The sequence below is a fragment of the Hippopotamus amphibius genome, chromosome 3, assembly GCF_030028045.1.
Source record: "Hippopotamus amphibius kiboko isolate mHipAmp2 chromosome 3, mHipAmp2.hap2, whole genome shotgun sequence".
Taxonomy (NCBI): domain Eukaryota; kingdom Metazoa; phylum Chordata; class Mammalia; order Artiodactyla; family Hippopotamidae; genus Hippopotamus; species Hippopotamus amphibius.
The window spans coordinates 178,521,652-178,541,717 of record NC_080188.1 but is presented as its reverse complement, the minus strand read 5'-3'; the positions used below and the strand labels follow the sequence as shown (position 1 = coordinate 178,541,717).

Sequence of the window (20,066 nt, the reverse complement as noted above, 5' to 3'; positions counted from 1 at the left end):
GTAATATGTTGAGATCATACAAAAGCAACAATTCCTTTCATAGCAGATAAAACCTATGAATCTGCAGCATAGGACTTTAAAAACTATTTTTTTGTAAAGCATGTTCAGATCTGGTAGATTGAAAAGTACTAGAAAAGTCTCTATCATTGGTAGGTCTCCTTCCCATCTCAGGCCATAGTTTCTCTGATACGTGCTTTCCAGCTGTTTTTTTTGTGGGTAAGTTAAGTCACATGTACTGCAGGTGAGCAGTGATAATATATTTTATAAAATACTAAGTCCTTTAAGAGACCAAGAATTATTTCACATGTTTTGGTAATAAAAAGTCTTAAAAGAGCTAGAAGACAACATCCTCTTTTAAAATTAGGGTTTAATTTATATACAGGGAAATGCATATATCTGAGTGTATAGTTTGATCAGTTTTGACAAATGTATACACTGGTATAATACACACTCGGTCCGATGTAGAACATTTCTGTTATCCCAGAAGATTCCTTTATGCCACTTCTTAGTCATTTCTTCTTTCTTCACCAGAAGCACTGTTTTCAGTTCCGTTACCACAAATTATTTTGTTTGCTCTGAAACTTCATATGAATGGGGTCGTATAGTAGGTTCTCTTTTGTGTCTGGCAATTTTGACTCATAACTTTTTTGAGACTATCTAATTGCTACATGTATTAGTTTCCCTTTTTTTTGCTGAGTAGTAATCCATTGTATGCATATAGCATATTCACTTTTAATTAAAGAGTGAGTACAGACTTCCAATTCTAAAATAAATAAGTCATGAGGATATCATGTACAGCATGGTGACCATAGTTAATAATACTGTACTGTATAGCTGAAAGTTGCTAAAAGAGTAGATCTTAAAAGTTCTCATCACAAGAAAAAAAAATTTGTGAATGTATATAGTAGTGGATGTTAACCAGACTTATTGTGGTGATCATTTTGCAATATATACAACTATCAAATCATTATGTTGTACACCTGAAACTAATATAATGTTATACGTCAATTATATCTCAGTTTTTTAAAAAGTCACACCCAGACAGGACTTAAGTAATAAATACTTTTCACGCTCATCAAGTTTTAGATGCTGCTGAGGTTATCTGGTTTCACTCTTTTGAAAAGAGAGGAAGAGAAAGATGGGGAAAAGGACAAGGAGTGGGGAGCAGGGGGAAGTCTTCTGCAGTGTGCTTCTGAAAACATTTTTCCGTATCAGATATGAGAGTCTTTTAGTTTATAGAACTATAATAAAAACACTCACCAGAGCCATTTCTTAGAAGATTGAGCCTGACAGCATTATGCCACATGGCCGGTTTTAGACTCTTTCCCCTTTGAATGAAATGGTGTAGGTGGTTAATTTCAAAATTATATGGTCATAAATATTGATATTTTAGAATCATAAATTATATGATTGTGGAATGTGAGATGAGGTAGATAGTTCTACATTTTGAAGCTGATTCCTCCTTTAAAAAATTTCACAAAATAGTGAAACAATGGATACGTAACCATCTGTTTCAATAAGATAGGCATTGTCTGTGACCTCATCTTAAAGGACTGAGAGTCCTATGTACCTACAGCTTTAAAGAGAATGACATTTCTCAGTGACCTCATCTTAAAGGACTGAGAGTCCTATGTACCTACAGCTTTAAAGAGAATGACATTTCTCAGTGACCTCATCTTAAAGGACTGAGAGTCCTATGTACCTACAACTTTAAAGAGAATGACATTAAAAAACAAACTGATAAAAAAAAAACTGCCATATTTGTCCATCAGGGAAAGTTGTAGAAGAAACTGGAGAAATTTTTCGTATTAGAATTTTATCTCAAGAAATTGAGCCTTTTGATAAACTGTAAGAGACATAGAATCTTTTCAAGATGCCTGTGAAGGAATGGTATGTGTCCAGTTGTATATATTACATACTTTATTGTAAAATGTGTGCTTCTAGAAATTCTTCCCTATCTGCTACATTTATGTATTTATATAGCCAAAGTATTTACTGAATATTTATATGTGCCAGGCACCAAAGATGTAATTCTAAATGAGATGAGACTTTTTTTTTTTTTGCCTTCATAGAGCTAAAAGCTAGTAGGAAGGGAGACAGAAAAGCAAACAGACAGCTACAATATTGTGATAAGAGATACCAAGAAGGGACATGCAGGGATAAAAATGAAAAATGTCACAAATGAGGAGGAGGTTGTCTTGTAGACAGTGGGAATAGTTTATATAAAGACTTAAAACGTAGTATAAGCCCAGCTCCAGCATAGTTGAGTATGGCTAGACCCTGGAGGAAAAAGAGTAGTAGCAAGGGGAGAGGTATATTGGGACGAAATCCTAAGGGGCATTGTGAATCACTTTAGGAGATCTCTGGACTGTATCCTGAGGCCCATGGAGAGGCAGTAGAGATTTTTGTGTGTGCACGACTTTTTTTTATTGTGAAAAAATATACAGAACATAGAATTTATCATTTGAACCGTTTGTATGCATACAGTTCAGTAGCATTAAGTACATTCTCATTGCTGTGAAAACATCCCCTTCTCCAGAAAATTCTTCATTTTCCCGAACTGAAACTCCATACCCAGTAATCAATAATCTCCCATTCTTCCCTCGCCCAGCCCCTGGCAACCACCATTCCACTTTCTATCTCCATGAATTTGGTTGTTCTAGGTACCTTATATAAGTGGAATCATATAGTATTTGTTGTTTTGTGACTGTCTGATTTCACTTATCATAATGTCTTCAAGGTTCATCCAAGTTATAGCATGTATCAAAATTTCCTTCCTTTGTAAGGCTAACTAATATCCCATTGTATGTATACACCACATTATGTTTATCCACTTATCTGTCGATGGACACTTGGGTTGCTCCACTTTTTGGCTATTGTGAATAATGTAGCTATGAACATGGATATACAAATATCTGTTTCAGTTCCTGCTTTCACTTCTTTTGGTTGTATGCTCAGAAGTGCAATTACTGGATCATATGGTAATTCTATGTTTAGTTTCCTCAGGAAGCACCAGACTGTTTCCACAGCTGCTGTGCACATCCTTGCTAACACTTGTTCTTTTCTGTTGGTTTGGTTTTTTTAAATTGTTTTATAATAGCCATCCTAATGGGTGTGGATTTTTAAGCAGAGAAGAAACACTGTCAGATTCACATTTTAGAGAGGTCCGTAACGTGCATGGTGGAGAGCAGATTGAACTGGGTCAGGACTGCTGTAGGGAGGAAGACCGTTAGATGGCTTGTTGCAGTAAATTGGCTGAGAGCTGGTGGTGACTTGGTCCAGGATGTAGAAATAACTTCATGCTGTAGAGATTTATGAGGTAGAGTCTACTAGATCTGGTGAACAGTTGGATATGGGGGAGGAAGGGAAGAAGAGTCACAACTGATTTTCAGTTTCCTGGCTTGAGCATCCAGGTGGGTAGATGATAATGCCAATCACTACAATGGAGGGGACAGAAAAACTCTAAGCAAACAGAGCTTCTGGGGGTGGGGGGGGGCAGTAACAGTGGAAGGGTGTGATGCTTTGAGCTGTCTTGAAAGAAAGAGGATGCTGAGTAATACATGACAATCACATTGAGGGTAACAATGCTGTTGGAGGTTATCCTAGGATGAAAACCGTAACACTTAGACTCAGCCCAGTGTGCATTTATGTGCAGAATTGTGCTTTGCGCAAGGCACTAAGCCAGATGCTATGTCTGGCTTTCCCAAACCAGTAAGGTAGCCACCGAAGCAGATGTGGAGATGAATATAGCTACTATGTAAGGGAGAGCAGGGCGGTTTGGGATAGGTTACGTGGGATGACCTCACTAAGAAATTCTGAAAATGAGGATGTCATATGATACTTTGCTGCCCTTTATTAGCTATTCTACCCAACACTTTTAGGAAAGTTATTAGAACAAAGGTTCTAGAGGTTGATCTCTACCAGGAATGTTAACTCTAACTCTTCTATTTTCTTTTCGTGATTTCTTGCAGGTTGCTTTTTAAAAAATTGATAATCTCAAATATTTAATGAAATATTATTCAATTAATGTTTAAGATGCATTCATGACTTGATAAAATATAGAGTGTTCACGTCACTTAAAGAGTATCTGAAAGGTTGACGGCCTTGGAGTAAAGTTGTGTACAGACGGAAGATCCTAGGTACTTTCAATCGCTATTGCTCTTGGCGCCTACACCGCAAACGCGCCCACCTGGTTGGTATTTTGTTTTATTTTTAAATGTATTATTTGTTTATAAAGTACTTAAACCATAGAGAATGTTTTAAAGAGTCAATCAAATAGAAAATATAATTTTATCTCAGCTTATTTGCCACCTCTTTCAGTCGTTCATATTCCCATTTCTCTTTTTCCCACCTTCTGTACTATAGTAGGTTCTCTTTCATCCCTTCTTGACTCTTTAAGCTGTAATAAGTCTGTCTAAAAGACTCATTACAATCAATCACTTGTGTATGTTTTTTTGCTTTTTAAAATTCTCTCTCAATCTTCTGATTAAATTAAGATCCTTGCAAGGATCACATTTAGTATTGTGATTCCATTTATCACCAAATACTAAGTAGTTCACATAGATCTCATGTTAAACCTTCTGGCTTTTTCATCTGTAGATTCCTAGCCTCATACCCGTCACTCAGCTGTTAATTAGTGTGACTAACTGAAAACACTAAGGAATTTAAAAAGGTGGAAAGTAGTCTCTCCCTACCATGAGACAGAGCCTGTACCCACAAGTCCTAAACCTAGCTGATCATCAGGATCACCAGGGGGGTTAAAGAATAAAATAAGTATGATAATAAGAAGGAGAAGTTTCTCTTGCAGTAGAAACAGTAAAGCACTCAAGAGTTCAGAGGTGGGAAGGATCCCGGAGGTTCATAAGGTTAGGGGAAGGCTGACTGAGAAAAGAGAACCTGAGTGACCCTTGAAGGATGACCAGGACATGATAAAGGGACTGCCTGCAGGAGGCAGAACGTAGAAGGTGGGGGGAAAGTTGGAAGGGGAAAGTGTACAAAAATAAAAGTATACTTAAGGAAGAATAGAGAGAACAGGATGGCCAGAGTGAAGGGGGTCATTTGGATGGTCAGGAGAGACAGCGTTTCCTAATTTTACATCCCGAATACAGTCAAGTCATCTAAAAGGCTGCATGGTAATGATTTGCTCTTTTTTCTACAAAGATCTGGAAAATACTTCTCGGGAGCCAGTCACGTTCCATGTGTGCTGGTCGAAGCAAAGTTTTGAATGATTCATTTGGGAATCTTCTTACTGCCATATTAAAGTGAAGGGTAATAGTATTATGACACAATGAATAAGGAGCTCTGCGTCCAAAAATAGCATACAAGATTTCTTATCCAAACTATACTTACCTTTTAATTTGGTGTGGCAAAAAATGTTCTTGATTGTAACAGAGGACTCCATAAATGATACTTGGCAGTGGCCACAGACTCATTATCATGGTAGGGAACCTGTGATAGTTTTGGGTTCCTGCCAAATGCATTTTTATGTCTCTGAGGGTGATCTCGTAGTCATATGGTCACTTTGAATGTTCCCTGTGGCAGCCTGGAGGAGGTAGAGCCCTACCGAGTTAAGAAGGCTTGGCCCAGAGGGGACCATGGGACCCTACACTAGCTCAGTCCCTGAAAGGTTAAATCAACATTGTCCCTGCCTCCCCACATGCTGTGACTATATAATTTTTGTAACCTATATTTCCTTTCTCCTTGGGTTCTTTATTAGTTTTCCAATTTCAGACTCACTTTTCTCAGAGGTTTTCTTTTTGTTTTCCCTTAGGACTCTAGTTACTTTCAATGGAGGGAACTCTTTTTCCTAAAAAGTAAGACAGGAGAATTCTTGTGTTATATTTAAAGAGGGAGAATCTACCACTTGGAATCTTGTTCCTTTGTATATGTTGTATCATAATGTCCACGGGTAAATTATAGACCTGAACGTCATTTTCCAAAGGGTCTTACTTTGCTGCACCTGGCCTGCAGTGCTCCACCCTTCCCCCTTCCCTGAGCCCTGGCAATTGTGTTCTTTTAGTTAGTGAGGAAATTTGAACCAAAAATCATTCTGAACACTTCATCAGCAGTGAAGCATGAACCTCGGCACTGACACAGATCCCAGAGTCTCTGATTTGCCCAAATCGCCAGACTCAACTCAAATGGCTTTTCTAAGATGTTGGAGCAATGAATGGAGAAATTCAAGGTTAGTGACTCCTTTATTTAGCAAGTATTTAATGAATATTTACTAAGTGTAAAGTGCTGGAGGCAGAGGTAAAAACTGCAAGCATGGCCCCCAGTTTCAAAGATGTAGAGGTGATGTAGACAGGTTAAGATACTTAGGTTTCAGCATGAGCTGACCTCAAGTGGATAGCCTTCTTTGAACCACAAATATTGACTGCAAAGCTGCTGTATTCTCTGGAGCACGGAAGTTAAATATCAGATCTTTTTGCAGAGGCACAAGCCAGGTTTGTATATTAATACAAAAGGAGAACCAGACTATGTATCGTTTTATAAATTCATTTTTCCCTCTTTTCCTCTCTTACCATTGGAAGGTTACTAATAGCTAAATAATCATTTGCCTTTATACACAGTTACCATAAATTGTAACCTAGCCAGGACTACGAGGCAAGTGTCTTTGGCAGGAGGAAATGGTTAGATTGCATTCTTTAGATCTGTGCTGTTCAGCAGGGTCCAGTAAAATTAAAAATTCAGTTCTTCGGTCACACAGGGCACATTTCGAGTACTCAGTAGCCACATGTGACGAGTGACTACCATGTTGGGCAGCACAGACATAGAACACTTCCACCACTGCAGAAACTTTCATTGGACAGGACTATCTTTCTTGGCTCTGTGAAAGCAAATGAGATCCCTTTTTCAACCTCTGTAGCAGCAAATGGAGCACGTATGATGTAGAGTAACAGCAGGATTTGACAGTAAATACCCTTTTTGGTCTACATAATTCTAATTAATTGGAGTATAATTCGCTTGTATTTTGTTTAAAAGAAAACAAAGAGGGGCTTCCTAGGTGGCGCAGTGGTTAAGAATCCACCTGCCAATGCAGGGGACACAGGTTCGAGCCCTGCTCCCGGAAGATCCCATGTTTAAAAAAAAAAAAAAAGAAAAGAAAACAAAGAAATGACAAAAAATAAAATCCCCTTTCTTCAAAAATCTGAAGAACTAAAGCCCTATAGTATAAAAAACCATAGCAGATAGGCAATATCCTTTGACATCTTCTAGAGGCCACAGTTATATCTTACAAAAACTACTGCACATCAGTCTAAAAGCAAAAGTAACAATTTACTGAATTTTTAGTTGCCTGGGCTTTGGGGGTGTTTTTGGTTTTGTTTTTCGTTGAAGTGTAGTTGATTTATGCCTGGGCTTTTTGTAAGTAGATCTAAAGCACAAATGTCCAAACAAAGTTTTTCTGAAAGGTAGAAAAATAAGTACAGTTAGCTTCTAGAAGTAATTGCTGGTGCTACATTGCAGCTCTCACTTTTATTTCCTCAATCCTTCCTCCTTTGCTCACTACACAACATGAGGTAGGAAGAATATTGGCTTTAGAAGGGATACCTGTGCTTGAATCCTGGCTGTGCATTGAATAGCTTTGGGATCTTGGATAAATACTGCATCTCTCTCAGCCTTACTTTCTGCTTCTGTTTCTGTAAAAATGGGAGTAACAGTGGCTATTTTTTTCAGATAGCATAGTGCCTAGAACCAAATTATTAGTCTCCTCTTTCTTCTCCTTCCATGTTTGTTCCTTTCATTTTCTTCTCTTAAGTTTTTGTTGTTGCTGCTGTTTGCTGCGTGCACTTAATTCTGTTAGTATTGCTGCAGAAATCAAGCTATTACTGACTCCTGATTTAAATAAATACATGATGGATTGCTTTTCATTCTTATTTATAAATTGCATACTTTCTACCCCATTGACCTACAGGAAAGAGCAAGTGGGAAGGATGGGCACTAATTTGCCTTCTAGAAGAGGAAAAGGAGGGTGTTGAGAATAAATGGGCCTCTACAGCCCCAAAGACTCAGAACCTTTATACTTTATACTAATTGTATAATCTGATTATGACAGTTAATTTTAGAAGTCCGGTAAGATTTAATCTTGATTTCACTGAAACCCAAGGTTTATTTTTACATTCCTTAAAGTAGTCAAAATTAACTTTTTAATACAGGATAATGTTTGTAAAATTTAAAATGTTCCAAGCTTGCTTGCCAAAGTAAGTCAGTTTGGCAGTCAGATTGAGTGAAGGCCTATTTTATTAGTAGGACTTCTTTTAGAGACTTCTTTATACTATAAATGAACCGATTTTAGAGTGTGCTATGCCTCATGGAATGCATTGCACAGTCTGTAATACATTTCAGAATATGAGCCTTGGTCATCTTTTACTTTAATAATAAATGTCAGGAAACAATACCCTCTTTATTTCTTAAAATTAATATAACATTTTGGAATGAAGCAAATATATTCTTTACCCCCTTTCTGTAGTGCTCCTACTTGTTTAGCAGATTCTAGAGAGTGAAGGAAAAAAGAGGAATGCTTCAAATTTTTCTTTTGGATTAAAAAAAGTTTAAAAAGGTAAAGTATTCAGCAAACAGTAAAACATAAAAAGATATTGTTATGGATCAGTTACATTTCTAATTTCAGGAAAAAACCAATTGTACCTCTGCATCTTCCCAAACTTAAGTGGATTGTTAGGTGTAATTTAAAAGATTTTATAGAACTTAACATTTATAGGAGAGTTTTCATTGCTGTACTATGTTGTGTTCTTTTCAATAAAATTGATTCTACAAAATTATGTCTTTTTTAAAAAAACACAAACCAGAGAGTCAACGGCTTGGTATTTTGGAATTTGAAATACAGCCTAGTGCCTGGGGCATATTTGGAACTCAATGTTTGTCAAATGAATGATAACCACCCCCCACCCCTCCAAATTCTCAGGACATTTGTTTTGTTTTGTTTTGTTTTTAATGGGGGTATAGTTGCTTTACAATATTGTGTTAGTTTCTGCTCCACAATGAAATGCATCAGCTATATGTATACATATATCTCCTCCCTCTTGGACCTCCCTCCCCACCCACCCCCATCCCATCCGTCTGGGTCACCACAGAGCACCGAGCTGAGCTCCCTTCAGCTTCCCACTAGCTATTTTTTATTGTAAAAATTGACAAAGCTTAAATTTTTTTTAAATTTATTTTTTCCTTTTGGCTGCATTGGTTCTTTATGCTGTACACGAGCTTTCTCTCTAATTGCGGCAAGCAGGGCCTACACTTCGTTGCGGTGCTCGGGCTTCTCAGTGAGGTGGCTTCTCTTGCTGCAGATCAGGGGCTCTAGGTGCATGGGCTTCAGTAGGTGCGGTGCGTGGGCTCAGTAGTTGTGGCGCGTGGGCTCAGTAGTTGTGGCATGCAGGCTCTAGAGCACAGGCTCAGTAGTTGTGGCGCACGGGCTTACTTGCTCCACAGCATGTGGGATCTTCCCGGCCCAGGGATTGAACCTGTGTCCCCTGCGTTGGCAGGCGGATTCTTAACCACTGTGCCACCAGAGAAGTCCCCAGAGCTTAAATTTTTTTTAAATCTCACAGAGTCAGATTGCTCACTGCCATCAAGCTATTTATTGTCTAATAGGAAAGAGGTGATCAGGGCAAAAATAACCACAGTCTCTGAGAACCAAAGTCAGAGTTTATAGGGTTATGTGAGTCCCAAAGATGGAGATGGAGTCATCCGAGAGCTTAGAGAAAGCACCATGGGAGATGAAAGAGTCTTTCAAAAACAGACAGGAGGCCAACTGCCTGAAATATGGGAAAGGAGGCCGAGAAGACACGGGAGTAGCAGCAAGTGTGAGGCAGCCTCGCAAGCAGTGCCCTTTGTCTGGAGAGGAGCCCAGAGGAGGCGGCCCAGGGCATCGTGCCTGTTGGGTTCATCTTATTTGACTTTTGGAGAACAATACGCTATGGTGAGTCAAAGAAGACTGCTCCCCCGAGACAGTGGATTCCGAATGTTGTGGAATCATCATAAAGCACCTATTAAGTATCTAAGTACTTTACATGCAGTAATTACATAGTTCTAATACCTTTGATTCATTGATATTTCCGTGGGCTTACTTGTGGAACCGTTTCTTTTGTACTGCTTTTTGTGTATCTCCAGGGCCTACCAAGGTGCCTGGCAGTTAGTAAACACTCAGAAACTGTCGAATGAAATGAATAAATGGTTGAACATCAGTCAAGTCCTTCTTATGCAGAGCTCAATTTTATGATGTTTTACTTTGATAATGAAAATCAGGCACATTGGTCTCCTGGAGTAAGATATTTCCCAGACAGTGGGAGACGGTTTAAAAGGTCTTGTTCCCTTAAAAACCCTGTTTTATTCATTGTTGTTTGAGTCTATTTGGGGGGGTAGCTCCTCCTGTCCTTTAAATCCTCCCCACCCCACCCCCACATGCATTGGTTTTTAACTTAGAAAAAAATTACAACCTCATTCATGAAGACCTAAGAAAGGAAAGGTAGAGACTAGTTCACTCCCATAGCTCCTAAGCTTCTTTCATAAATGATTCTAGAGCCCTTTGAGGAAGACAGGGAGGGGCCAGGAGACTCTGCACTGGGGAGAGTCAGCCCAGAATAAACTTTCCGTTTGCTCAGCTCTGGCCCCCTCCAGGATACTTGCAAATCTAGCATAAGTAACTTTATAAGCAGTCAGCAGACTGTAGAACTGGTGGATGAAACATAAATTCCTAAATAAGAGTTTGGGCTTTTCTTTGTCCATATGTATTTATGACTTGGAAAGAATAAAACAAGAGGATGCAGGGCAAGATTTGATGCCTTAGTCTATGTGAATTTGCTGAGTTGTTGGTTTAGGTAAATCAATTTCTTTTTCCCATTTGAATGGTACAGGACTCTAATAGTTATCAAATAGCCTGAGATCCAAGCATGATGCTTTCTACAGGAATGTGAGCAGTTTACTGTTTCTAAACAAACACTGTTTTGTATGTCTAGTAAGAAGCAAGGATGGACAGTTAACACATTCATTCCTTCAGACCCTCTTTGTACGTCTGTGGTCACTCAGGCCTGCCCACCTTCCCCTTCCTAAAACACTGTTTTCATTATGTCACGCCTCCACTCAGAAATCTTCCATGGTTTCCCCAAACTCCTTGACCTGGCATTGAAAAGTCCCTTCAAAGGGATGGAGTGTGTTTGGTGGGGGAGGGAAGGGTGGTTCAGGGAGGAGGAATCTTCTAGCCCTGGTCAGGAACAAGGTGACAGATCTCAATGAATAAGATTACTGTATCAGGCTTTTCCCCCAACACTTTAGAAGTTTAAACAGAAATCTGATTAATTATTGTATCTTCATTTCCACGTATATATAATCAAGAATTAGACTCAGATAATTTTTTTGGTCCTGGCCAACACTAAATATCCTGGGTCTTTGTTTTTTAGGTATTATTCTGAGACTATTTTTTAGCCGTCAGCCATTGGCCTACCTTATTGGCTATCAGAAACTAAAACTACTTCATTGTGAAGCAATCCCCTGGAGAGATTTATTTAAACGTATTATTTGATTGTTAAAAGGTCTCAGTCTAATGCAGAATTAAACCCTACACTGAGCTCCAAATTGTATTAATTTTTTTTAACCTCCTCACCCCTGACCTCCATCTCCCAAAGCTTAAAATTCTAAGTGAGCAGCATTGGTATCTGGTGAGTATTTTGGCTTGAGGACTTTAAACTTCATTCCAGCATTCCAGCCTCTTAAATTAGTTAAGTTTAATAAGATTTTTTTGGCTTTCTTATGAGCTTTTCTTGGATCTCCTATTAGTGATTATTATTCACATCTTATTAAGAAAAGTATATATTACACTCTCATTTAGCATGGTTTGCGCACGGCTCACAGCAGCAGTCTTGCATGGAAAGGCTTGGATTTAAGGGCAAGTGCTTTATAATCTAGTATAAGTTTAAAATGTAGCACATGGGGCTATTTGGTTTATAGCCTCCAGCTAAACTCTGCAAATTTAACCTCATGGGCTGAGGAAGCATGTTTTCTTTTAAGCAAAGCTACTTTTCAACCAATTATAAATATTTTTAATTAACCAATTGTCCTTTTCAGAATGCTAATTGCTTTAAACTTTTTTTGTTTTTTGTTTTGTTTTGTTTTGTTTTGAAGTCATTCTTAGATTCCTCTTTTGGGGTGTGCATTGCACAGGACCAGAACCACGTGGAGACCTGACCTCCAGCACTTCCCCTCCCCCCCCCCATAAGTGGCAGAGACAATGTATTTAAAAATGAATTTCCCATGCCCTGCTTCCCTCACCTTTCAGTGAACAGCAGAATAGCTGCCCTTTGACTACTGATCTGCTAGGCCTGGAACTCTTATCTTCTTAAGAAGAAATAATTATTAAATTATATAAGAGGAAATTACAGCCCTCCCTACTCTCACCCAGTTTTGTATAAGACAGTTCTTTTCTTGTTTACTTCAATAACTGAGGGAAAAATAACTTAATTTCTTGCTTGCTTCTTAGGGCCAGGCTCCACTAATAGGAGAAAAATTTCTTTTTAATTTAAATCAAAACTCAAGCTGCTACATGAAAGTCTGATTTGTTCCAGCTTTACAGGGTTTTGAGTCTGAGTGGGGCAAACAGGGAATGTTGTACGTCAGGCACAAAGCATCTTTTTCTTATGGAACATCGCACAAAAATGCCTTCATGGGTTACCAGGCTCTGTCACTAGCTGAGGTAACGTTTAGTGATCCGACAAGTATGCAGTTTTGCCTCTCAGCATTCCCATTGGATAGACATCCCTAAATGTCCGGGATTTTTCTTTTGCCAGCAAGTTTGGCGAAGTTGGCTTGGGGGTTTATAAATATGTGAAAAATGCACATTTTCATCATTGTTCATAGCAGTCTTTTATCACATCTCTGCAGTATTCTTAATGTCTCTGGGGGAAATTGTAAATTATTTAACAGCTAAATTGGAGGTGAGTTTTTCTTAGCTTATCAGCCACTGATTGTTTAAGTGAGAAAGTAGATAGAAGTGAAAGACAGCAAAGGAGATTCAGCAGTAGGACTGCCTGTAATCCATGGTCATGTCAGCAGTTTTCTGCCTGGCATGTTCCTGTCAGTTATAAAGAGAACATAAATATTTATATTTAATGTGTAGACATTCATTATTGAAGGTAGGAATGTCATAATCAGGCGTCTAGATATATCTTGAGAGGTAAATTCAACATGGGTTTAAGTATGATTTTAGTATTACATCGTTTAGAAATTAAATATTTTATTTTTCTTTAGTTAAAATAACTAATCTCAGATAGTCTATTTAAAAATCATGATTTCAGAGAAAAACAATTCATCGCTGTGAATTAAGTCTATACATTTTAAATTACAGAGTACACTTAAATGGAACATTATACATGTTTCATCAAGATTTCAAAGTGGGAAGTGATGAAGAACGTTTTGAAGAGCTATATCTCCTCTTCTCTCCTACAGATGTAGGCTTTGCATGAAAATATAATCACCCAGAAATCGCTTCTGTGTTAATGATGTGCTTGACTATATCTGATCACATAAGCAATTAAGAATGTTTAATTCTCCATCAACATTGCAGTTCAGATCACATTTAAATTATTTCTTATTTTGCTATCACATGAGTATCTCTTTTGTGTAATTTTATAACAAAATAACCTTTCTGTTAAGAATTTTAATAGTAATTTATTATTACAAATATTCTAAAATAATGAAGAATCATCTCTGAGTGTAAAGAATTTTTTTTTAATTGTAAAGTGGAACTTGGTCATGCACTGTACCTGTATTTGGTAAAGAAAATGGACTTTAATAGCATAAAGTCTCAATTAAATTGATATTAACAGTATTAATGATTTTTTGGCACCCTTACTATGCACCAGACATTGTGCTATATTTTACATGCACTCTCTGATTTAATCCTGAAAACAACCCAAGGAATTTAGAGCTATTACTATCATGTCCATTTTAAAGTTGAAGAAACTATGGTTTGAAAAAATTAGTGTTTAAAAGATGAATTAGTGGTTAATAATAAGCAATAGAGCCTGGAATTGAGTCCTGGTCTGACTGTGGAGCCTTTCCTCTTAGTCACATCTCTGTGCTGCTCAAACATAAGAGAATGAATTTTTATGTTGTTATTTTTTTTTTAGTTTTAGCAGTAGTTCAAGAAACAATTCCTGGGTGCTAGCTATATAGTAAGCACTTGTGCAAATTCATTCTTGAAACCTCAGAGCTGAGATCACACTGATCACAGATCACACAGATAATCACGAGAAGCACAGATAACTTGCCTCAGGCCACCCAAGTCCGTTTTAGATCAACGAACGGGCTTATTCACAGGGCTTCCTTGCACAGACCCCGAGGAAGAATTCTGCTTGATTTTTCCCACCTGTTTTTTCCATGTCCATCGTGTACTTAAACACTAGTTGTGGGGACACACAATGGGTTCTTGGACATGCCAGTAGTAAGAAATAGATTTTCCTCATTTTAGGTGTAATATTTCCGCTGTGTCTAAATCGAATTCTCTAGTCTAAATGTCACACTCCATGCTGTCATCTTCAGGGTTTTGGATGCCTTTGCTCCTGCTCCCAGGCTACCAAATAATGCTCACTGTAAGAAGATGGAAACTGTAGACCTTCCTTATTATGACTTCATGCTGTCTGACATAGCTCAGTCCTCACTGCTAACTCCTAAACATACTTCCTCCAGCAGCTTTTCCCATGTGCTCCTCCATCTCTAGTTTACTCAAACCATAGTTTACTCTCTCAACCCCTGATCCAAGGGCAGCATCACCTACTACCTACTACTGTATTATGGAAACAACTGAAACTTTTGCAGGAGTAAACCATAGAGGCTAAAAGTGTGGGCTCTGTGGTAGATTGCCTGAGTTTGAATCCTGCCTCTAACACTAATTTTTTTTTAATTAATTAATTTATTTGGTTGCGCCAGGTCTTAGTTGCAGGAGGTGAACTCCTTAGTTGCAGCATGCATGTGGGATCTAGTTCTCAGACAAGGGATCGAACTCAGGTCCCCTGCATTGGGAGCACAGAGTCTTAACCACTGCCCCACCAGAGAATTCCCTCTAACACTTACCAACTGTGAGTTTGGGCAGTTTATTTAACCTTGCTGTGCTTCAGTTCCTCATCTGTAAAATCTATACCTACCTACATAGGATTGTTTTAAGAATTAAAAAATATTTCAATATATGTCAGTGTTTAGGACAGTATTTGGCACATAGTAAAGTTCTGTAAATGTTGACTGTTATTATTTTTAATATATTAGTGTACTTAATGCTTTTACTTTGTATGACCTCTTTCCTTTTTAATGCCTTGCAGTCTAACTTTTATCATCAGTCCTTTCCCGGTGATACTGGGGTCAGTGACCTCTTTGACAAACTCATCTCATTTCTCCTTCTTAGTTCAATAGCATGTAATCCCCATTTACCATTCCTTCTTAAGCTGTCCTCTTTTTTGCTTTTCATATCTCTATGCTTTTCACGACCCTATGCTTTTCCTTCTCATCCGATGTGCTGTGACCACTGCTGACCTCTCTCACTGTTGACAGAGCACCACCCTTTCACATGACTATCATTTCCATAATGCTTTGCTCACTGTTTTTTTTTTCTTACCCGCTCTCAGCTGCTAAAAATTTCAGATCCCCATTTCCTACCTGTATTTCTCACTGTAATGGATATCCCTGTAATTCACAATAGCATGTAGGACATCTTTATTTAAATATTTTGCCAAACAAAGTATCAGAGGAAGAGCAGTTTGTAATCCTTCAACTGAAGCACTTGCACTGTAAGTAAACATAGCCACTTACTGTAACTGATATTGTTGACTCAGGAAAGATCTTGAACTTTGGAAGCAACGAAAATGTAAGGAAGCAGAACAATATGGATTTTTTAAAAATGATCTATTCAAAAGTAACATGATGACAGATAACAGTATCAGGACTAGTTTTGCTGCAGATCAACAAAGTTCTGTTGCTCATCAAAGACCTTTTATAGATAATTTAAGATCTCTATAAGTCATTTGGACAGATATTTGTAAAACTTCAAGAGAAAAGGTTAATTAAGACTCATCTAGGAGTACCCATTTAAAATGTTACTGGGACTTCCTTTTTATGTATTTCCCTAAACTCAAGCTAGCCTGAATTTTAGTTATTTAAAGTTCTACTTAAACTTTTACCTTTGGCTGTTTTAAAAAGGGTGATCCTTTAGGCAAGACTAACCTATGATGATAGAAGCCTGGGTGTTGGTTACTTCTGATTATGATTATTTTTGGAAGGGGCAAATGCAAGCCTTTGGGATTTCTGGGAAATGTCCTATATCTTGATCTGAGCAGTGGTTACATGGATGTAAAATCCATCAAGCTAAACACGTAAACTTTGTGCCTCTTATTGAAGAGTTGGTGAAATAGGAATGGTTTAAAGAATGACATAGGGGATTTAAGAATCTCTCCCCTTTAACTCTAAAATATCCTTTCACCTTCTTGGCCAGCCCATATACACTTGGAAGGCAGGGATAATATTCTCTTAACTTTTATACTCCTGATTATGCAGTGGGAGGGAGGTTAGAGGCAGGAGGAAGGCTTAAGGGCTAGCATACTCACCTCCTCCCAGGGCAGTTTCTTAATAAACTAAGCTCCACTCTGAATTACCACCTTGCTGTTTAAATATGTGTATATTCTTTTCCTTGATTTGAAGATAGCAAAGTTAAACTACATTTTTTGAGCTTTTACACACTTTTTATTTTATTTTTTAATTTTTATTTTACGTTGGAGTATAGTTGATTAACAATGTTGTGTTAGTTTCAGGTGTACAGCAAAGTGATTCAGTTATACGTATACATGTATCTATTCTTTTTAAAATTCTTTTCCGATTTAGGTTATTACAGTATGTTGAGCAGAGTTCCCTGTGCTATACAGTAGGTCCTCGTAGGTTATTTATTTTAAATATATGAGCTGCGTTTTTATTTCAGAATCTGAAAAGTAGAGTATTCTGTGACATAATCACATTTTTGCACACATCTTGCCGTATTTGCTTTTCCACTTTCATCTTCTGTCAGCCTCTCATCTTCCTATTTTGGTAGTTGAAAGTAGAAATTGTATTTTTACTTTTTACTACTCAAAAGTGCCTAGTGAACTGGAATTTCAAGGGTGGAGAAGAGATGACAAAATGTATGATTTAGTAATGCTGAGAAAATAAAGGGCTGTCCGTAGGCAGCCTTCCTTAGGGAAGGTAATAACGCATCTTTCCCATCCTTCTGCCAAAGATTTTATGATAGAGGTAAGCCAAGATTATAAAAAGATTTAAGTTTTCCATATGGAAGAGCCAGATTTAGGGCCAGGAAGAAGGAAAAGAAAGGGTGTTTTTAACATTTATAACAAGAGAGAGCCCTTGGATTCTACATATGTAAGCCTTTTCTTCCAAAATCCTTCAGCCTATGACATAAGTCAGGTTCTGGGAAAACTTACTGTGCTCAGTTGACTTAAAACTGAATGTGAGTTTACTTTGTAAGAAATATCTGTGCCCGAGGAAAGCATATGGGAAACTTGCTGTAATACTGCCCTTGAGGTTCACACAGTTGTCTTGTAATGAAGTTGTTCTGAATGAGCTGAAAAACTTTTAAAATTTCCTTTAGAATCTTTGTTCCAGACTATAATTAGCATGTGTATGCCATTGGAGAGTTAAGGTTCTTGTATTTGGTTGGGGGCCCATTTAATAATCTCCTTTGATCTTTCACTAACTGAAATTGCTTTCAAGTTACAAATACAAGAATAACACTGTAAACCTATTAGTTCTTTAAAGAGAATTAGGATTTCCTAAGTATATTCCATCCTGGGACTTGGCTATCTTCATGCCAAAGTAACTAAAACAATGTGATTCTGTGAAAAGAAGTGGATCAATGGATCCACTAGAACAGATAAAATGGACCCTAGTATGTAAAAAACTTTAATAAAGTAAAACTCCTTAAAAACTCAGTGGTCTCCTGACTTCCACCTAACCCCCATTCTCAAACAGGGCCAGACTCAGATTCTTATCTTCTGATCATAGGCAACCCTCTTTCAGGAATTGGGGAGGCAGAAAGTGGATCTCCATTAATCTCTCAGCCCAGTTTCCCCAAATCTGGCTAACAAAAACAGGCACCAACTAACTGTGAGATTTCTGTTGCCACTGTTGTAGTCCTGGGAGGACCAGTCAACCTCCAAATCCACATTTGTCCCCATTGATACTTAAACCCAAGTGAACAACTGTTACTAGATGACGCCAAATTGTGTACTAGGATGTTTGGATGGTTCACCCAGATTATGGAAATTCAGTCTCCTAGTGAACATGTGCACCATAATTGGCTTGTTAGTCTGACAATATCAAATGCTATATATTTTATAAAAGTGAATTTTTGGACTCTACTTTTCCCCTTAAAGTGAGGCCTTACAGAAAATAATAATTGAAGCATCATAAAGAAATAGGGCTGGCCTAGATTATTACTAAGTGAAATTGGGAAAAACTGGCATCTGGATCAAGGATAATTCTTTAATTGTAAAAGTAGTCACCAAAATTACAAAGGAAAAGTACAGTTATTGAAAATTTTAGAATGCATGTCAAAAAATCATGTTAAAAAACATACCACAAACTAGGAAAATTTTAACATTTTGAAGCTTTAATTCTCTTATAAATAAAGAAGAAAGATATATATAAGCAAAAGAGATATAAAGTAATATATTAATGTGATTACAACTGTGTGCATGTGTTAAATAAATTTGGGAAACATAATGGAACATTATACAGCTACTAAAAATCATGTTTTCAGAAGTTGTTAATTACATGAGAGAAATTCATAATCAGAAGTGGTAACACTTTATGCATGCAATATGATTCTAATTGTGTGCATAGTTAAGGTGTATTTTTAGTCACAAAGGATAAAATACTGAAAGGAAATAGATGAAAAAGAATTACAGAGCTTAGATCAGAGTAGTAAGAATATGGCTGATTTTTTTCTTCGTAATTTTCTGCATTTTTCAGACTTTAAAAGAGTGTGTGTTACAGAAAACAAAAGTAACATCAAAATAGAAAATATATCTCCTCAGAATAACCCTTTTAACTTGAGCACTCTTTCATGTTTGCTCTTCTGGTAAAACTCATTAGGTTGGTGAACTAGATTCCTGACCATTTCTGACTACCAGTGTCTTTGATAACCGGGCATGATTTCCTACAGCGTTTTTCCCTCCTTTGACACATACTAGCCATAAATGTGTTACTGCTATCACAGTTCACCAATCTTGGTGTTCATCTCACGTTAACCCAGGGAACTCTGCCCCATCCTCCTACCTAGCCCTTGTCTTCACTAAACCTTTTATCTAGACATTTAGAAAGCCAGTCTCTCAAGCTAGTCACAGAAGGAGCCAGCATTCTCTTTCAAAGCATTTTAAACTACTACTTCTTACCTGCCTTATGGCGGGGGGTGGGGGGTGGGGTTGTTTTTTATTGATTATTCACATGAAGTATTCAACATGGAATTCTGATGCAGGGAAGCTGACTTCCCAGCTTCTGCTGTGGTGAAGTGTTGGAATACACATGTGATGACTTGAATTCTCCGAAATTCCACACGAGACTACAACAGAATTTCACAGCAGGAAAGGAACTTAGAAATAATTTAATGCATCTCTCTTTATTTTACAGATGAGGAAATTGAAGCCAGAGAGGTTAAAACCCAAGATTAATCCCTAGTTAATAACAGGTCTTCTTACTTCTCACTATGGTCTTTTTAATACATTATTCTCAGAATAAGTTCCTCAAGCTGGTTTCGTGGTGTTTGGTATGATAGGTTTTGGGGCTGTAGGCAGAATCTACACCATTATGAACTAAATACAGTGAACTTAAAGCTTTAGCCTAGTTGCCTTAGCACCAGAATGTAACAAGGACCTCACCACAGCTTGAGAACATGTCATCGCACCATGTTGGGGTTTTCCTCATTTTTATTCAGAAAACTCTTGTTTGTTCTCAGTCTAATTCTTTTAAGCATAGTTGATTTTTTTTTAACCTCAAGCTTTGAGAAGAAAACCCTTTTCTATCAGTAT

General features: G+C 37.6%; 1 protein-coding gene across 5 annotated transcripts in view; it reads left to right on the top strand.

Moving 5' to 3' along the window:
- Positions 1 to 20,066, top strand: part of DISP1 (dispatched RND transporter family member 1) — a 206,517-nt gene that overhangs the window by 154,034 nt on the left and 32,417 nt on the right. Inside the window, exons 2-3 of one of the 5 annotated variants that reach the window (XM_057727294.1) lie at positions 3,972 to 4,192; positions 6,066 to 6,184. The exons of 3 other annotated variants lie outside the window; for them this stretch is intronic. In XM_057727294.1, the coding sequence (XP_057583277.1) occupies positions 6,075 to 6,184 (110 nt within the window). In that variant the 5' untranslated portion in view covers positions 3,972 to 4,192; positions 6,066 to 6,074. Of the gene's footprint in view, positions 1 to 3,971; positions 4,193 to 6,019; positions 6,185 to 20,066 lie in introns of all 5 variants that reach the window. One more of the 5 variants, XM_057727295.1, reaches the window with a different exon arrangement.